Raw genomic sequence first — 18,214 nt, forward strand, 5'->3', positions numbered from 1 at the left:
CATTGGCGCGGAAGTTTGTTTTGTAACTGGTGTCTCTGTGGAGGAAACTTCTGAACAGTACGTGACACTTTGAATCATTCTGAATGAATGTGACAGCTGACAACATTATATCTGGATAACGTAACAATAACGTGAGGTATGGAATATGTCGTGTCACCGCTTTACACCTTCACTTTAATGTGTTTATTGTGGTGACGTAGTGGGAGAAACGATCAAGTTAAGCTAATTACAAATCATTAGCATATTTGTTATAGCAAGCAAGTTTATTACGTTTTAATTTCCAGATGATGCGGAAAAAACGACGCTCCTCCGTGGATAAAGTGGTGGAAGGAGCCAATACTACTACTAATAGTATTACTAGTAAGTTACTGCTAGTTCCATCATAACAGACAATAACGTCTCTGTTGAAGTTCGAAGCATCAGAAGTACATCTCACTGTATCCAGCTGTAAATAGAAAGAGAGAGAGAGAGAGAGAGAGAGAGAGAGAGAGAGAGAGAGAGAGAGAGAGAGAGAGAGAGAGAGAGAGAGAGAGAGAGAGAGATTATACATTCACTTTATGAGAAGCCTTCCTCTTTTTCTCAAGGGTTTGTTATATCTATTATTAGTTGTGTTTATTTTTTTACTTAATTTTGTTATTGATCTATTCTATTACATATAGTAAGCTGTTTTTTTGTATATTTAGTCTTTTAACTCGTATTACATTTTTTAACAATCATTTTATGATCATTAAAGCACATTAAACTACAACTTTCTGTATGTCTGTCTGTCTGTCTGTCTGTCTGTCTGTCTGTCTAATCTTTTCTCTCTGTAGAGGCAAAGAAGAGTCGAACCACTGGTCGCCCTCCTAAAGAATCTGTTCCAGTCGATACAAATCAAAGCGTATTTACCAAATTTTTGAGAGAGGCGGGTGTCACCGTGAAGCGCGGTGCCACATCCAACGAGATTGGTAAACACGCTTTCAAAACAGAGAAGCCCATTCAAAATGAATCAGGTTTTCGCCAAATGATTTTTCTCTGATCTTATCTCTTTAATCTCTAGCTGTCGACCAAGTAGTTTTCCAAAAAAGGATTGAACAGCAACTAAGGAAGAATCCTAATTACCCCGGAGTAAGTATCCACATCATCCCGATACACGCAGATAATGTGGGCATTTAATCTGAGACTATTATGTTTCTTCTCAGATCATACAGGAATTCATCACAGGATTAGAGTCTCACATTGAGGACCCTGACAATTTCAGGAATTGCCTCCTTCCATGTGTTCCACAGTTGTCAGATGGAGATGGCAGGTAACCATTCCACAGAAGCTCAATGATACTTCAGGCTACAGCCTAGACTACGCTTATATCAGGAGTTTTTATGGTGTAACCGTCTGACATGTTCTCCCCCTGTGTTGTAGTTCAGTCAGCTCATTCCAGGAAAGTCTCCTACGCATGGTGTTGGGGATTGACATTCTGCAGGTACAATATTTTTCATGGAATGTGCCAAAAACTGGATCACTTATCCAGAAAGGATAAAAGACAAAGGATCACACCGTAAAACATAATGTCTTGATTTAATGATTCTTGCACACAACTTCTCAATCTACACTTGTCTCTCATGCAGACTTCCACCATTAACACCTTGCTTGAGAAACTCCCTGAATTTATGTTGGATGGGTCAGTATTTGATATGAGTTCCTTTAACAGCATTTGCACCATTTTGACAAATTTTTCTCCAATGTCTTATTTTCTAATGTTATCTTGTTCTGTTCCTCGCAGCACTGGAGACGCAGGAGTCAGTGTTCCACGCATCATTATTAACCAGCTCAAATGGCTCGACAGAGTCGTTGACAGCAAGGTAGTCATCCCTGTGATGATAGGTCATATTGTATGTTCAGTTGTCATAACCATTCAGGTTTTAAAGGCGTTTGTATTTTTGCTGATCTTTTCTTTTCATTCTGTTATCATATATTTCTTCTTCATATCGGTCATCACTAATGTCCAGGTGGGGAGGTGCTTGTTTGCTTCTGCCGTCTTTATGTCCTGTCACTGTATTTTGCAGGAGTTGGCAGCTAAGCTCATGGAGCTGGTGTCAGTTGCACCGGTGGACGTTCAACGAGACATCATCACCAGCCTGCCAGAGATACTTGAAGATTCCCAGCACAATGACATAGCCAGGGAGCTCAAGTATGTTCAGTAAAGCTCCTCCACCGACCTGTTACACTGTTCAGACCTGATATTAAGATCTATCACGAGTTGTCCAATCACTCGTCCTGAGATGTGAAAACAAACAACACTTTCTAATGGGCTGACGTCCTCTGTCCGGCTGCAGTCTCACAGTGAAGCAAACTTCTACAAAATTTTCTCTGTGACCATACGTTGATTCTTGTGTTATCACCACTTAATGATTGATACTTAGGTTAAACTGGAAAGCCCTTTCCTCACAGCACAACTGCATGATATTCATGGAGCCCCTACTGACTCCTCTTTGTGTCTCTCACACACACACAAACACAGTGACATTGGACACAGCTCTAAAAAGCACATAAACTGGTCTTTGCGAACACAAATGATGAATGTGATTATTTGCATTTAAAGCACGGAAGTGAGATCCGATCACAACTTGTAACAGGAGACACATTCAGGATGCATTTTTATGTCAGGTTCAAATGCATCTACTCAATGCTGTCCCTTTGGTTGGATGTCTCAGGACCGATCCTGATACCAGGTCTGAACAGGGCCTTTTTTCCTTGCACTGTTTCTGGGGTTCTGGTGATTAAACTGCTCTGATCACTGCTCTGTGCAGCTCCTTACTCCAGACGAACACTCAGCTGACTGTCCCCATCCTGGATGCTCTCTCTAGTCTTAACCTCAGTTCCTCGCTGCTGACTGAGGTACGAGACTAACTCATACCGTGACACTCAGTTCTCGTGAATTAATAAGTGACGGGTGGATGTTACTTTGTGTTGCCTCAGGTTCGTGGAGCAGTCATGACCACCCTGGCCGCCGTGCAACTGGAAGACCTACCTGTGGTCGTCAAGTTCATCCTGCACTCTGTCTCCGTATCGGATGCATGTGAGGTTAGATCTCTGAATTGCGTCAAATATCAAACACAAAGTAGGAATTTGACTACTGCTATTACCTTGTTATTTCAATGCTTTTAATTTGGTTTGCACCGCTGTGTAGGTAGTGAATCATCTTCGTAAGAAGCTGGAGCTGGAGCAGTGCGTTCTCCCTCCTGTGCTGCAGTTGTCTCAGAGCCGCACGAGGAGCGACGGAGCAGCAGCGTAAGAAAACACAGATGACAGCTCATTCGTGATTTGACATCGGTGCCGGTTGTCTTGAACTTATGTCGAAGTAGACCAGTAGGTTAGTGATGATGTTATCTAATGAGTCTGGTATTTGTGACAGGGTGGCTTCAACTGCTGGGAGCAGTGTTGCGCTGATATTGGACGGCATTAAGTCCGCAGTGAGATTCCAGAAAACTATTTCTGAGGCTTGGCTCAAGGTGGGAAATTAGTTTTTAAGTCCTCTGGTTTTGAAGTTTTTCTGTTTCTAAGGATAGCAGGCATTTGTTGAACAGTTGTTTATATTTTACAAATTAAAATTGAACTTTAATATCCTGCCTTTATCTTTCTCCTTTTACTTTCAGTGCATTCTTGTTTATTTGCTCAATCTTTCCCTATTCTTTTCTACTTACAATGTTTATATGCCCACACCAATGCAAATTCTTTGTATTTGAAAATCTACTTTGCAATAAACATGATTCTGATTTTTATCTCCACCTCAGTCACTTAACTTTTTGCTGTGTTGCTTTTCATCAGGCAATAGATTCTGTGGATGAATCAGAGAATCATAAGGTGACCATCATCTCAGTTTCCTTGCATCAATTAATATGTGTTTCTCCGTTTGTGATTGTGACTGCATATATCATTCTACAATATTCCTGCTCCTCCTTTTCAGGTAATTGATCTGCTGGTGCTGTTCATCCTCCACTCCACCAACGCCAACCAGAGCCGACGGGGGGCGGAAAGGGTGCTGAAGTCTAAAGTGAGGACCGGACTGATCCAGGAGGCTCTGCTGCAGAAGACCTTCAGGGACCATTCTCAGGTGGGTCAGTCTTCAGACAAACAAGAGGACTATTCAGAGAGCTTTTACTGCCGTTTCCTCGGGTATTAACATTAAAAGCAAGGAAGTACAGCAAAATATGAAACATTTCGGTTGCATGATTTTTAATTAAATGATTAATGTCATGTGTATTCATTACCGATGACACTTTAGGTCATGCGAGGGTATTTCCCCTCAATCCTGGCTCTGACTCAGTGTCTGTTACGCTCTCCTGACCCGTGTGTGGTGCCTTTTGGGGGACACATGTACCAGCTCTCTTTCACAGAGTTTGACTCTTACTGCCAACAGGTTGGTTTCGATTTTTTAAACGATGTGCATCAGCATAACCCTCAGTTTTTGGATGTAAATGAATCTGCTGTATCCCTGATCATGTTTTATAGGAGGTGGTGGGCTCTCTAGTGACCCATGTCTGCAGTGGTGTGGGTGGGGAGGTGGACATGGCTCTGGAGCTACTCTGTGGTCTGGTCACAGAGAAACCCTCGGAAATGGCTCTGTATGCTGTCTTTGTTAAGGTAAGGAGGGGATCCAACAATCTGGTACTAAAGCTGCTCACTTCAATTTCTACTAGGGGGGGCTGGCCGGAGAAAGGGCCGTAGAATGTCCTCAGCTGTTACCCTGTGCATTTGGGTTTCCGCATACAACGCCTCAAGATAATTTCAGTAGATTATCCAGAGTTCAGTGGGTCTCTGAGAGCAGCTACACTGAGGCTCAGTATCTTAGCCTTTGAGCTTGGTTTCGTCTTTAACTGATCTTTGTATTTGACACAGGGGATTTTGGACTACATGGACAACCTCACACCCCAGCAGATCCGCAGACTCTTCCACCTCTTGAGCAGACTGGCTTTTGGGCAGCAGCAGCAAGGATCTCACATCCAGGTGCACAGACGCACATTCATGGGCTGAAGATACAGCTCAGTCTTATAATTCAACAGGGTTTCTAACTTTCCTCCATTGACCGAACCCCTCATGTGTTTCTCTCCCCCTCTCAGGATGACATGCACATCGTGATCCGTAAACAGCTCTCCAGCACGGTGCCCAAGTACAAGCGTATTGGCATCATCGGGGCGGTCATGATCGTAGGCAGCATGGGGGCCTTAAAGTGAGAACTCACATCGTTACTGACAAAAGCAGAGTTTTTATGTTCGTTCTCCAACTTTATCTCCCTGTGTCTTGTTCTGTCTGCCCATGTCCAGGCCTAAAGGGAAGGAAGTGAAGGATCAGCCGTTACCTCAGGAGACATTCAGACAGGTACATTTTAGACATGAAGTAATAGCTGCAATTTCGTACATGTAGTCAACAGTAAACGCTTTATATTTGATGTACTTAGGCTCCAGGTTTCTTGTTTTATCAGGGAGATCTTATGAAACAGTTTTTAGTTTTTCTGTGTTGATTCAAATAGATAATATTTAACATTTATTTTGGGATCTATTAGTTGGTTTGATGGTTTTTTGTTGCCTCCATATTGTCTGTGTGTTTGCTTGTTTTTTAGCAGTTTAACACAAAACCTTTAAACCTATTTCCATGAAACTTTGTGGCAGGCACGGACATGACCAAGGAAGTACACACACATTTTGTTGTGGATTCAGACTTCCTCAGTCCAGTCTTTACAGTATAGTAATGAGGGAACCATCCTTTTCTTAGTCATTGTGGACCTGCTGTTTATGAGATGAACATGTGCCATGTTTGAGGAGCATTACCTGTATCTTGTTACATCTGCCCACACACCAGTGACTGACAATAACTGGAGCTTCCTGGTCTGTAATGATATGCATGTTCTATTTGGTGCAGGTGACAGCCCTGTTGGAGCTGGTGAGGTCGAGCAGTGATAGCTCACCTGAGGCTGCAGCACTGTACTACGATGAACTGGCCAATCTCATCCTGAGCTCTACCCTGGACCCTCAGGTTCAGGTGGGTCTCGAAACAATCATTTTCCACACCTTTTAATTTTTAGTAATTGAATTATTGACCCGCATCCAGCTTGTTAAAAGGCTAAGGCCCTGTAATATTCTTTCTGCTAACAGGAGAACATCGCAAAGAGTGTTCTTGATGACTTTCAGGATGACTTTGTGGTGGATCTGGGGAAGGAAATAACAGGGTTAGTGATGGACTGACGCATTCAACATTAACATGCGTACATATTTATCCTTTGCATCATTAATCCCTCCGTTCCCTCAGTTCCTTCCCTTTCCCGGCTCGTCTGATGTACAACCTGGAGGAGGAGGAGAGTCAGGAAGGCATCGCAATCAACCTGCTCCCTCTACTGGCCAAAGACATTCACAACAACCGTGAGCAGCTGAGTCAAACCAAGAGGGCAAACAAGTCAGTCGTCCCACTTCCACTATTTACAACCACTTCTACCGAGTGACCTCAAACTATTTAATCAATGATGTACTTCAGTTGCAATTACACATTTTAGTTTATAGTGTAATATGTAACCTCAACCTTTATCAATGGGATGTTTGATTTGTTTATAGATAGATAGATAGATTACTTTATTCATCCCCGAAGGGAAATTAAGTCGTCATAGCAGCCGGTACATTTGAATACAATAAAATACAATACAATAGAATAAAATAAAATAAAATAAAATAAAATAAAATAAAATATAAAATATTGCGGTAGAAACAATAAAAACAGAAACACAAGATAAATGGGTAGATAAGGTGCAGTGGCAGATGATGGTAAGTACTGATGATATGATAATATGATATGATAATGTTGTTGTTAGACAGTATATAAAAATAGTACAGTATATATAGTATATAATATATGTTTATATATGAAGGTAATTATACCAATATAATAATAGCGGTAATAATTTATTGTTATATTTTGTGCAGGCGAGTGTCTCCTCTCTGTCTGTCTCCTTTTTTTCGCCTCCTGAGACTGTGTGAGGAGAAACAGCATAACGGAGACCTAGAGGAGATTGATGCTCTGCTTGGTGAGGAACAGATAGAAAAACTTCTCCCATAGAAACCAGTTTGTTTTGCTTCCCTGTGGCTGTAAAATAATGCGTGTGTTTGTGTGTGTTGACATTTGCTGCCTCACAGGCTGCCCTCTGGTCATAACAGGCTTGGATGTAGTCGAGAAAATCAACAGCCTGTCTAAGGCTGAGAGGGAGTTCCTCTGTAATTTACTCTTTTTCACCATCAACTGGTTTAGAGAGGTAACTGCATGTTTTTGCCAATCGTGATTTTTTTATTTCTTCTCAAACTTAAGAGATATGTGATTGAAGTCATGCCTTTCCCCTGCTTCAGGTCATAAATGCGTTTTGTAGACTAAAAGAAACTGAGATGAAGATGAAAGTGATGACTCGTCTGCAGAATATCACTTACCTTCAGACACTTTTGGAGAGGGCTTTGGCCGGTGAGTTTTTGATGTATTAATACACGGAGACTTTAAAATCGTGTGGTGTTAAAGATTTAAAAGTAATATCTTCTTGATTTGTGTTTCAGGAACATCTGGCTATGTTCCACCTGTTGCTAACTTTGATGGAGAAACCTCAGATGCAGCAACATTTACTCCCACTGCTGCTCCTGGTAATAAGGCAAAGAAAGGTAAAAAACAGAAGATGTTTTATTCTGTTTTGTGTTGATGGAATCAAATATTCTAAATAGATAATTGTTACTCATATCACTGTGTAATTCATATGCCATTTAGATGGTACAGGAAAGAAGAAGAGGAAGGCTCCTAGTAAGAGTTCCTCAGAAAACAGCTCACTGCTCGAGGAGCCGACTGAAGCAAATGAAACTCAGCAGGTAATAATGATGACTTTCAGTTCTCACAGTAATGTCTTTGTTATGTTATCGAGCTAACAAGGCGATTGTGCTTGTTCTAAAGGAGCAGCCAGAGAAGGAGAAGGAAAAGGAAAAGGAGAAGGAGAAGGAAACCTGGCAAGGAGTCAGTCTGGTGTCCTACAGACAGTTTTTCAGGGAGCTGGACATGGAGGTGCTCAGTGTGCTGCAGTGTGGCCTGTTGTCTCGCTCACTGTTGGACTCTGAGCTCCAAACCAAAGTAAGTAAAGAGATATCATCTTATTTAGAGGAGTATAGTTTCACTTATATACTTTTTATAGTTTATTTCTAGAAATAAGATTATTGGAAAATTACTATATAACCATCCACTGTGATCACTTAAAGGAACAACGATTAATCTGGACTGAAGGGAAATGTATGTTTTTTTATGGCAGTGACTGCTAGTTTTAAATGTACTGTTTTTAAGGTGCAAGAGGAGGTCCTGCTGGGTCCTGCAGAGCTGGTCTTCCTGCTGGAGGATATGCTTCGCAAAGTGGAGTTCAGTCTTACCTCTGCCCCTGTGAAGAGAATGCCTTTCTTCAAGGTATGGGAAAAAGTGATTCAACAAACACATTGAGCATAAAGATAGATAGATAGATAGGTAGATTACTTTATTCATCCCCAAAGGGAAATTAAGTCGTCATAGCAGCCGGTACATTTGAATACAATAGAATAAAATATAAAATATAAAAAATAAAATATAAAATATAAAGTATAAAATATAAAATATAAAATATAAAATATTGCGGTAGAAAGAATAAAAACAGAAACACAAGATAAATGGGTAGATAAGGTGCAGTGGCAGATGATGGTAAGTACTGATGATATGATGGTAATGTTATTGTTCGACAGTATATAAAAAATAATACAGTATATATAGTATATAATTTGTATTTATATATGAAGACAAAAAATATGTAATACAACATAGTGCAGATGTTTGGAAGCTTTGGCATTTGTACCGCATCGTGAAAACCTGTTGCTCTTTTGCAATACAACATTTTGTGGTCATTACTCAGTGACATACAATAATATTTAATACTGTTTTCTTTGCTGTAGACAAATGCAACTAAACCATCTGAATCTATCCTCACAGTGTCGGTAGCATTTAATTACAGACCTAATGACCCAAAACCTATTAAAATGTTTTCTTTTAGACACGGACGGATAAAAGTGTGGGCTTCTCCCATCTGCAGCAGAGGAGCGCTAAAGATATCGCCGCCTGCTGTGTCGAGCTGTTGCCGGCCCTCTGCTCACACTTAGAGAACTGTCACAACCATTTTCAGGTACGAAATCACAAACTCTGGAGTTATGAGAAGAGGCTGCATCTCTTCCAATTCTGAATTTTTTTTATTTTTGTGTTTTCACAGACACTGCTTTCTGAGAACAACGGTGTTGTGGATGGACCTGCCACAGATGTGCAGGAGCAGCAGCTGATGTCATCGTGTTACCAGCTGCTCCTGCAGGTCCTGAACACCACCTTCAGCTGGTGAGCAGGACTGTCACTTCCATCTTAGAGCAGTTTGCTTTTTAAAGTGTCAGTATGTACATATAATACTTTATTATGGGAAAGTCAGTTATGGGAAATAGTTAACAAAGAAAGAATAAAAGAGAATAGATCTAGATGAGAACAATTTGAAATAGGAAAGAAAAGTATAGTTGTTTATGCATTTGTGATGTGCTGGAACTAGTGGTGTTAAACCATCTCATAGTAGCAGCAAGTCAAAAATTACCACGTATGTAAAGAGGAATGTTACTTTCAGCAATAGCAATATACACCAGGGTATCTTATGATATGATTAGGAAATGGGTCTTGGATTATCTACAATGATAATGACATATGCAGTAGTGCAAATGTAGTAAGTAGTAATTAAATGATGCTCCGTCATTTGATTTGCTTGCATGTGTATATTTGTCAGGTCTGGATTCAGTTTGCCAGGCCAGCGAGGTTTACTGAAGAAAGCTCTGGGAGTTTTGGCCGAACGACTCAAGGGACGTTCTGAGCTGACCCTGGAGCAGCTTGTTAAGTGAGTTACAAACTGCTCGATGATATTGAGAACAATAGTTTCCTTTGTTTTTTTTCTGTGATTACATGTATCTTTGCCTCCTCTTTTTCTGTTGCTTAGACACAGCTTTGAATACCTGCTGAACTTCGGCAGCACGATGCCAAGTCTCAGCACAGCTCTGTGTCTCTCCCAGCTTCTGTCCACTGTGTCTCAGAAGGGAGGGAACCCTTCGGCCTACAGAGAGCAAACTGGTCGGTCTGGCATGTTAACTCATTTTTATAAAACATATCATCTATCCATTGGATTGTGGAGATAATTGGCTGTTTCTTTCTTTCTTCCCAGCTTCCCTAGCAAAACGTTTCCTGAGCCAAGACTGGGTGACAGCCAGCGGAGAGAAAGAGCGTGGGACCAAATTCAATGAAGCACTTCACACTCTCCTAAGGTCTGTTTGCATTTCATAAATCATCATCTTGCAGTGAACAAAGAGTGTCATGCAGAAACAATAGAAAGCATTTGTTTTGTTAAAGCTTGAATGACACATTGGCACTGGAGGTTTAGCTTGTCTTACTTTCAGTAAATTGTATAAACAGTATGACGGCAGTAGTTTCAGAAAGCCGAGCTCAGACTATAGGAGTCAACTCCTCCCAACAATTGCAAGAGAAATCTGGTCTTGGACCATAGTCCGAAGTTCGGCAGATGTTACCAGATTCTCTGGTAATTTGAAGTTTATAGATCCAGTATTATCCTCCTGAACTACTCGTTGACTCGTCAGGGCTGTCCCAATAATATCAAACATGTTTGTTCATAAATGTTCATGAATCTGGCAGAGCAGCACAAGCCAACCCACAAGTGTCTGTGCTGTCGGTACACACAAGTAGACCAGGGACTTTCTAGTGACTCTCTAGATGGATGATTCTTCAGCAGTCCTCTTCAGCTCTCAAAATGGTCCCGGCCTTAACCCCACTCCTTCTCCTTTATGGAGGAGATTTATAGTAAAAACTATTTTACCGTCAAGCTTGATATTATATGTTTATAATTGTGGGGGTAAAAGTCAAATTTGTGACGGTCTTTTCTCGTCTTTGCAGAATCTACCTGGATAATGTTGATGATGTTCTGAAGGCAGTGGAGGAGATAGCAGGGGAAAGAATCCCTGAGCTCCTCAATGCATCGAAGAATGAAAGCTCTCCGACATGGCCGACTCTCAACAGGTAGGTCCTCACCTCCATCACTCCTTTGTGTTCAGTTCTCTTTGAGAGACTTGGAAGTAACTAAGATTAAAGTTCTGTTGCTCCATATGCTCCTGTCGGCCATCATTTGCCTTCCTCACCACGGACTCACAGCTCCAATGCTCAAACTTTTTCACTTATTTTTCCTCCTCAGGCAAACATTCCTAGTTTTCTACAAAGTGATGATGGGAGAACTAGAAAAAGCTGCGAGGAAGATTCCTGCGAGCAAAATCAGTGACGACACCGAGGTCAGCATTATACAATATGTTTTCAGATTGACAGAACATTACTACTGTGCACAACTCCACTAAAACAGTCTTACTATTAAACGTTGTAACTTGACATAAAAGTTTGTTTCCAAATACTTCATGTTAGACTGTAACCCATGTTCTTCTCTTAGGCTCAGAGCGAGAAGCTGCTGACATGGAACCTGGCTGTCAGAGACTTTCACGTCCTGGTCAACCTAGTTAAAGTACGTCATCGTTACTGTAATTATATGGCTTTAAATGTATCCTAACCATTTCCTGTGTCCAACAGTCAACCAGCCACTGGTCAGTTATTTCTGATAAGATTATTTTGATTTGTTTTTATAATTCATACTGAGAGCTAAAGTCAAAGAGCCATTTTATCAGTTTCACCTCAACTTCATTTGTCAGATTTACAAATTCATGAATCTCATCTTCAAGAGTAAGTGTGAATTCTGCACTTTGTGTGGTAAATATGCATAGTGACTAGCACCCTCTACTCACTGGTTGAAACCCAGGTATTGTTATACAATTTTGCTCCTGACTGATCTGTACACAGGTGAAATAGTTTTAAAATGTAAATATGTTCTGGTCAACCACATTCATGCATGTCTGAGCCCTTCCTCCTGCACTTCAGCCAAATGTAAGGGATGTAGTTTACACACTTGAAGTCCATCTTCTCAAATGTCTGACCTCTAATCTCGTCTCTTACAGGTCTTTGATTCAAGGCCAGTGCTGAACGTGTGCCTGAAGGTGAGGTGGCTCGGAACTGAAACTTCACATCCATGTGTAGCTGTAGCTGCTGCGACTAACTGATGATAATATTGTTGACAGTATGGCCGCCTTTTCTTGGAGTCCTTCCTGAAGTTGGGAATGCCGCTGCTGGACCACAGTTTCAAAAGGCACAAGGTACACGAGAAGTTTTCCCCCCCAGCCGTTAAATATTTCATTGTGAATTTATTTTTAGAATGAAAAATGTTCTTTAAAAGCTGAAGGACCTGATGATGTTACTTTTGGAACCAAGCTACAACTGCAGGGTAATAGGCCCAATGAACAGACCATTCATATCCCTCTGATTGATTAGACAAATATACATTTATTGTAAAGTAATTGACAGTGCTCTCATTTATACAGCACAGTAATCTCTACCCTCTATCACACAGGCATGGTTTCACACTAAAGCTTTGATAAGTCCAGATAAAAAAACGATCTGTGTTGTGTAAAAACCAGAAGCTGATGTGTGTGTGTGATGCACGGTGTTTCAGGAGGACGTCCAGAGTCTGCTGAAGACGTTCCAGCTCAGCACCAGGCAGCTCCATCACATGTGTGGATACTCTAAGGTGACCACAGATCGCACTGTTTCAGACTCATTTCCACTCTATTTGTTTATTAGTTGGAGATGTCTGTTCGAAATATCTGTGTGAGATGGAGTCTGAAGCGGTTCACAATCGAATCCTCGGGTGCTCAGTCACTTACCGTCTTGTCCTGATGTGTTGGTGCTCAGATTCACCAGGATACCAGCCTGACCAACCACGTGCCGGCCTTGAAGAAGAGCCTGGAGCTGTTTGTGTACAGAGTGAAGGCCACGCTCACGCTCAACAACTGCCAGGAGGCTTTTTGGATTGGCAACCTGAAGAACCGCAACCTGAAGGTATAACACTATTGGATGTGTATTAATATGCCTTTGTGCATTTTGCATTGTAGATTTCCATTGATTATACGTTGTTTCCTGCAGGGTGAAGAGATTCTTTCTCAGAGGTCACAAGGAAGTGATGATGATGAAGAGGAGGAGCGTTCAGTGCTTCCTCAGGAAATGTCAGAGGATGAGGTACCTGCCATTACACCAATTTCAAAGTGGTATTACACAGTTAGGGGAATAAAAAAGAAGCCACTCAAGATTAGTCTTGAGTCTTCATTTCTACTTGCAGTCATTTTATTCCAGTGTCATTTCAGTGAATTTGGAATGTTGTAGAAATGTTGCCAGTAGCAAAGTAACAAGGAAAGAACAGCAGCAAAGTGTTTTCAACATTTTATTTTAACACATACCTATAAATAGTCAAACCAGACAAACTTGCAGTGGACTGTTCATTTTTTCAGATCAGATTTCAAATATGATACAAGATCATAGATTAGAATATGTCACTGATACTGGTTGGATATTGTCATGGAAAATAGCTGGATTCTGTTGCAGGCCTTTTGGGTTTATCACATACAAGGGTTTAATCGAGACTTTGATGACATTTAAAAAAAAATGTATTTATCTAAACTAAACTGGACTAATAGACAATAAAAAAGAAGGAGGAAGTATAGCAAAGTAAATAAAACCCGTTTCATAAACTGATCCATGAATTATTCTCTGGGAAATTGTTGATATAAAAAAAAAAATATACACCCAATCTTATCTGCACCAAAATGTGTAGGGGGTGAAAACATAACCTCTGTGGTGGAAGTTCTAACAGATGCAAGTAATCCTGATGTGTGTGGTTAGTGGCTGAAAGGTTTTGCAGGAGCGTGGAAGTAATAATTCAATTGATTGCATAACACATGTAAACAGGCTCCTTGCCCTGCTGGTGGGTCGGTCAGTACTTTGTAAAGTGTAAAGCAAACATGTCGGTCAGTGGAAAGTGTAGGAGGACTGATAGGATCGTTTGTAGAGCTCTATAAATAGCTAATGATTAGAGGCTGACACGGTTAGCAGAGAAACAATTTGATATGGCGTGAGTCCTGTGGCACTGTGTCTTGTACGATCTGAGATTCTGCTTTATTCAAGCTCTGAAGCAACTTCAAATCTGCCTGTTTGCCAAATGCTTCTCATGTGCTTTCCTGCAGGGCCAAGAGAGCAACTCGGAGGAACCCATGGTGATAAATGGAGAGGGAAATGTGGCTGAAGAAGATATCACAGATGACTCTGAGTAACACTAAACGCAAAGTGTAAATAACTGTTGACTTCAATTTGACACTTTTGCCTTTGAGTCCTATTTATGGATCAGCTTTTGACGTTTTGAGTGTTTGTTTGTTTTATTGACTTCTTACATGAATATATTGAATACTGCTGCTCATTGGACAGACGCAGAATAACGGAAGTTTCTGTTTTCTTTCTGTAGACACAATAAATGTACCTCCACATGTTTCCTTTTCTGGTGAGGATAAAGTGTGCTTTATAATGTTTCCTGTTGGTGGATGAAATAAATATGTTGAGAGAGCTTTGGTTGGAGTTGCAATTCTGGAACTAAACATATTTCACACAAATTAAGTTTAAACTATTAATACACAAGACGTGCAGATAAGACACACGTTTGAGAAAATAGTTAACAGTTAAACATCTGCTTAGAAACAGAAAAATAATATTTTTGTTGTATTTAAATGTTGATGTCATTATTTATCTCATGTTTAGATTTCTTTCAACAGGGTAGACCGGCCCTTTTCTCATTGTGTTATGACATAAATAATATTCCAGATGTGTGATATAAGGTGTTTAATTACAGGTGCCCTTTTGTTTTCAAAACAGGGCAAAATGTAGCAACTGAAAAAAGAGCACAGCACCAGGACTCAACACTGAGACCTTTGTTCCCGGCAAATCCCATAAAGAGGGACAGCAGCGATTAGTGTAAGCTCCAAATGAAGGAAAACAGCCTCTTTGATACTCTGAGGTCCTCGGGGCTCATTTGTAAACATGTCGGAGCAGAACTTGGAAGATGATTCACCCCTACACAAAACTCAGGATTTATAGAAGAAAGTTTTATGGCAGAGTAAACATTCTTCTATGAATCACATCTGTAAAATCTAAACTGTGTAAAAGCAGCGAGGTTTGCATGGCATTGATATTAAACAGTCCTGTAACAAAAAACAAAAGGAACATCTGAGTCTTGTGTTTGTTGTTTGAGACAAACTCTTTGAAACCACAGTTTGTAGTTTTAAACAAGTGTTAAAGGTCTCAGTTCATCTCAGTTGTCCGTGACAATTCCTTGGGTGTTAAAGGATTGGAGAGATTATTGCTTTGTTGTAAGAGGGTCTTTATTGATTATGCATTATGGCATTAAAAGCACCATGGTCTGGTGCTTTCAAGAGCACTGTGACCTGTGAAGGATGTGTGTGTGTTCACACACACATCCTTCACAGGCTCAGTGAGTCACTTTTTGTGTTTTAAACATTTTTATTTTAACACATTCCTATAAATAACAGGATCATCTTATTTATTTGACTTTCGTTTAACAAGGAAAGCTCATATATAACATACATTTTCAGCGTCCTAGTCAGTGTTGTGCAAGTTCACACCTCTCATGAACAAGTTCAAATTTCAGTTCATACAAGTAAACATGAATAGTTCACGTTCATATTTCACCTTTTAAATTCTGAACTAGTTCATAGTTCAGTTCATTTCATAGTTTTAAGGTGGAAAGTGAGAAGGAAAGACTTAACTTGTTAAAGAAAACCTTATCCATCACTACCCCTTTCCTTTACTGTCGGAATCTTTATCAGACAGTGTGTAAAAATCCCTCTCTGCTTTCTCTTGCCATCTGTATATGAGACCGAGAGCTGTCGTGTTGCAGGTATGGCCTGCCCCTTTAAGGAAAGTTTGTAGTGTGTGACGTAGTGCACCTGGGTATTTGTGGCGAAAGGGTGTGTGTAACGAGAAGTGACGGACCATATAGAGGTGATGCAAGTGTTGCTCCTGCTGTATATCCGAGAAATAGAGTGGCCGCATTCCAAGTAAAGAAACATCTCCTCCTCCTTATTCACGGAGTGGTCCGGACGGCTAGTTACCAGCCAGACAGCGAGCCAAGATAACCAGTGACAGGGGCCTCTGGTACAGGCGACATCGGTGACACATGCAATGTAAAACAATACATTAACGTCACTCCATCATCCTCTAACCCCGGGGACGCACCGGATGTAGAAGCGCTGCGAAATCGAAGCCCATTGCGCACATCCTCCTTTCCTCGCCCATGTTAAATACTTGGGCCGCTGGCAGAGGCAGCGTAGTGCCGGGAAGAAACGGGAAGCGCCGCGGCCACAGACACACACAAGCACATCATCTCCTGTGGGGTGGCGGCTACAGGCTTTGCGTAGGTCAGAAGCCCATTGCGCACATCCTGCGCAGAAGCCTACTGCGCAGGAGTTGCGCGCAGTTTTTTTTTTTTTTAATTTAATTTAATTTTTTCCTGTTTTTATATTTAATTAATTTAAATTTACATAGTGTAATATATTTTGCAATTAATACGAGAAATCCTGCCAATTTTAAGAGTTTACCTTGAAAATTGGAAAGAGTGGGATTTAAACCCAGAACCTTCTTGTTGAAGACCGAACACCTTACTGACTTGGCCACATCTCCTGATAATTTTCTTCTGGATCTAAGCACATACAGAATATGGACAAATGATCGTGTGAGCAACAACATGGTGAAAGCATTCGATTTAGACAGCGTCTCTCCTGAGGAGAAAGTATTGAAATGTCCTGAAGGTCAGTGAACAGATAGGGGTGGGGCACGTGACAGTTCTAGGCCAATGGCTGTAGGGTTTTCTGGGATGGCTGATGAGTTGGCGTATCAAGGGTTGGACGTGTTCACCATTCAAATTCATTATGTGTCACTGAGTTGCGTTCAGTTCATCGTTCTCATAAAATTGAACGTGTTAAATGAACGCGTTCTTTTGCGTTTGTTCATGCTGGTCCTAGTTAAAACAATGCAAGGCAGGTAATAAGAAAGAATCTGTAAATCTTATCAATAAAAATTGTTTTAACAAGAAGATAAAGAAGATAATTCTACTTAGACTCCTCAATAAAGCCTACATTTCAAATCCAGCCAGGATGACCACTGAGCTGCATCTTTCCTCTCAATGACTCATGTACTTGCATGTGATGATGGAAAGACTTTATACAACCTTGACTATGACTTACTTGGTTACAGAAAAATCCACCCTAAAACTGCAGTTTAATAAACTAAACCACCACTTCTCACACTGAACAAGTCATTGAGAAAAGAACGAGGAGAACAGCAGGTATTAAAAGATGTGTTCACATGTTTGGAAAAATTGAACAGTGACTGAAAATGGATCAAAGAAGAAAAATTATAAACTTAACTTGGTTTTTATTTAAAAAAAGAATATAATAAAAAAATATTAAAGAAATTAAATATAAATTAATTAAAATCAAATAATGAATCCTGCGCAGTTCACTTCTATGCAGGATTAATTATTTGAAATGCGTTGATTTGCCTCATAAAGGATTATGAGAATGAAATAAATCTCTCCTCACATTCCTCTGTATAGATACCAGTGGACACGTTGACAGTCTTATTTATACATTTTTTTTTTGTGTTTATAAGTTTGATAGTGTTAATACAGCCCATATAGCCACATGGAAAACTTGAAGTTGTGAGGAAGCTGGGCTGCTTCGTTTGTGCTTGGTTCATTTCCGTAGGTTGATGAGCTTGACGTCAGCAGGACCCTTGTGTCGTCGTGACAGGAAACACTGAGACACCACCGACAGTCTGTTGCGCAGACCTCGCACTCTGATCACGGGAGTCACAGACAGAACAGGAAATATCATGAACACACACAGTCGGATTTCATTTAGCGCTCAGTTTATTTGTCCTGCCCAGCCACCTGGGTTGAACCATAGCAATGAGACGCAGGGGTCGCTGCGCCGAAGATGCGCATGTAAAGACCACCAGCTACAGTTTACATGCATACAAATGAGTGGTGTGTATTTATTACTCCATAATATGTGTGTTTATGTGATCACTCTGAGATTAAAATATTTTATGTAGTGGTTTATAAAACTTCTATTCCGACCCCCCTCCCCTGTACACGGGAATGGTCCAACCAGGAAGCATGTCC

At 40.6% G+C, this 18,214-nt stretch overlaps 1 protein-coding gene across 4 annotated transcripts; it reads left to right on the plus strand.

The window, feature by feature from the left end:
- The first annotated feature begins 13 nt into the window (after positions 1–13).
- fancd2 (FA complementation group D2) lies at positions 14–15,210 on the plus strand. Of its 4 annotated transcripts, XR_009923929.1 has the most exons (46): positions 25–136; positions 285–360; positions 813–947; positions 1,040–1,107; positions 1,182–1,288; positions 1,399–1,459; positions 1,605–1,657; positions 1,760–1,838; positions 2,043–2,167; positions 2,787–2,874; positions 2,956–3,060; positions 3,167–3,267; positions 3,392–3,488; positions 3,805–3,840; positions 3,944–4,090; positions 4,262–4,396; positions 4,489–4,620; positions 4,876–4,983; positions 5,097–5,206; positions 5,301–5,355; positions 5,896–6,015; positions 6,129–6,202; positions 6,283–6,426; positions 6,948–7,048; positions 7,158–7,273; positions 7,365–7,473; positions 7,563–7,664; positions 7,768–7,865; positions 7,948–8,121; positions 8,329–8,445; positions 9,059–9,187; positions 9,272–9,390; positions 9,821–9,928; positions 10,028–10,158; positions 10,250–10,349; positions 10,993–11,115; positions 11,288–11,381; positions 11,534–11,605; positions 12,093–12,131; positions 12,213–12,287; positions 12,644–12,718; positions 12,883–13,029; positions 13,114–13,206; positions 14,208–14,309; positions 14,483–14,518; positions 14,887–15,210. XR_009923929.1 is itself a non-coding variant. In XM_062401031.1 (45 exons), the coding sequence occupies exons 2-44, from the start codon at positions 285–287 to the stop codon at positions 14,292–14,294; spliced, it is 4,365 nt and encodes a 1,454-aa protein (XP_062257015.1). In that variant the 5' UTR covers positions 25–136; the 3' UTR covers positions 14,295–14,309; positions 14,887–15,210. The 4 variants fall into 4 exon arrangements, 3 of the variants coding, with proteins under 3 accessions (XP_062256995.1, XP_062257015.1, XP_062257004.1); XM_062401031.1 differs by lacking the exon at positions 14,483–14,518; XM_062401020.1 differs by lacking the exon at positions 14,887–15,210 and having other exon boundaries at positions 14,483–14,581.
- The last annotated feature ends 3,004 nt before the right edge of the window (positions 15,211–18,214 follow it).

This window comes from Platichthys flesus, chromosome 2 (genome assembly GCF_949316205.1).
Source record: "Platichthys flesus chromosome 2, fPlaFle2.1, whole genome shotgun sequence".
Classification (NCBI taxonomy): Eukaryota; Metazoa; Chordata; class Actinopteri; order Pleuronectiformes; family Pleuronectidae; genus Platichthys; species Platichthys flesus.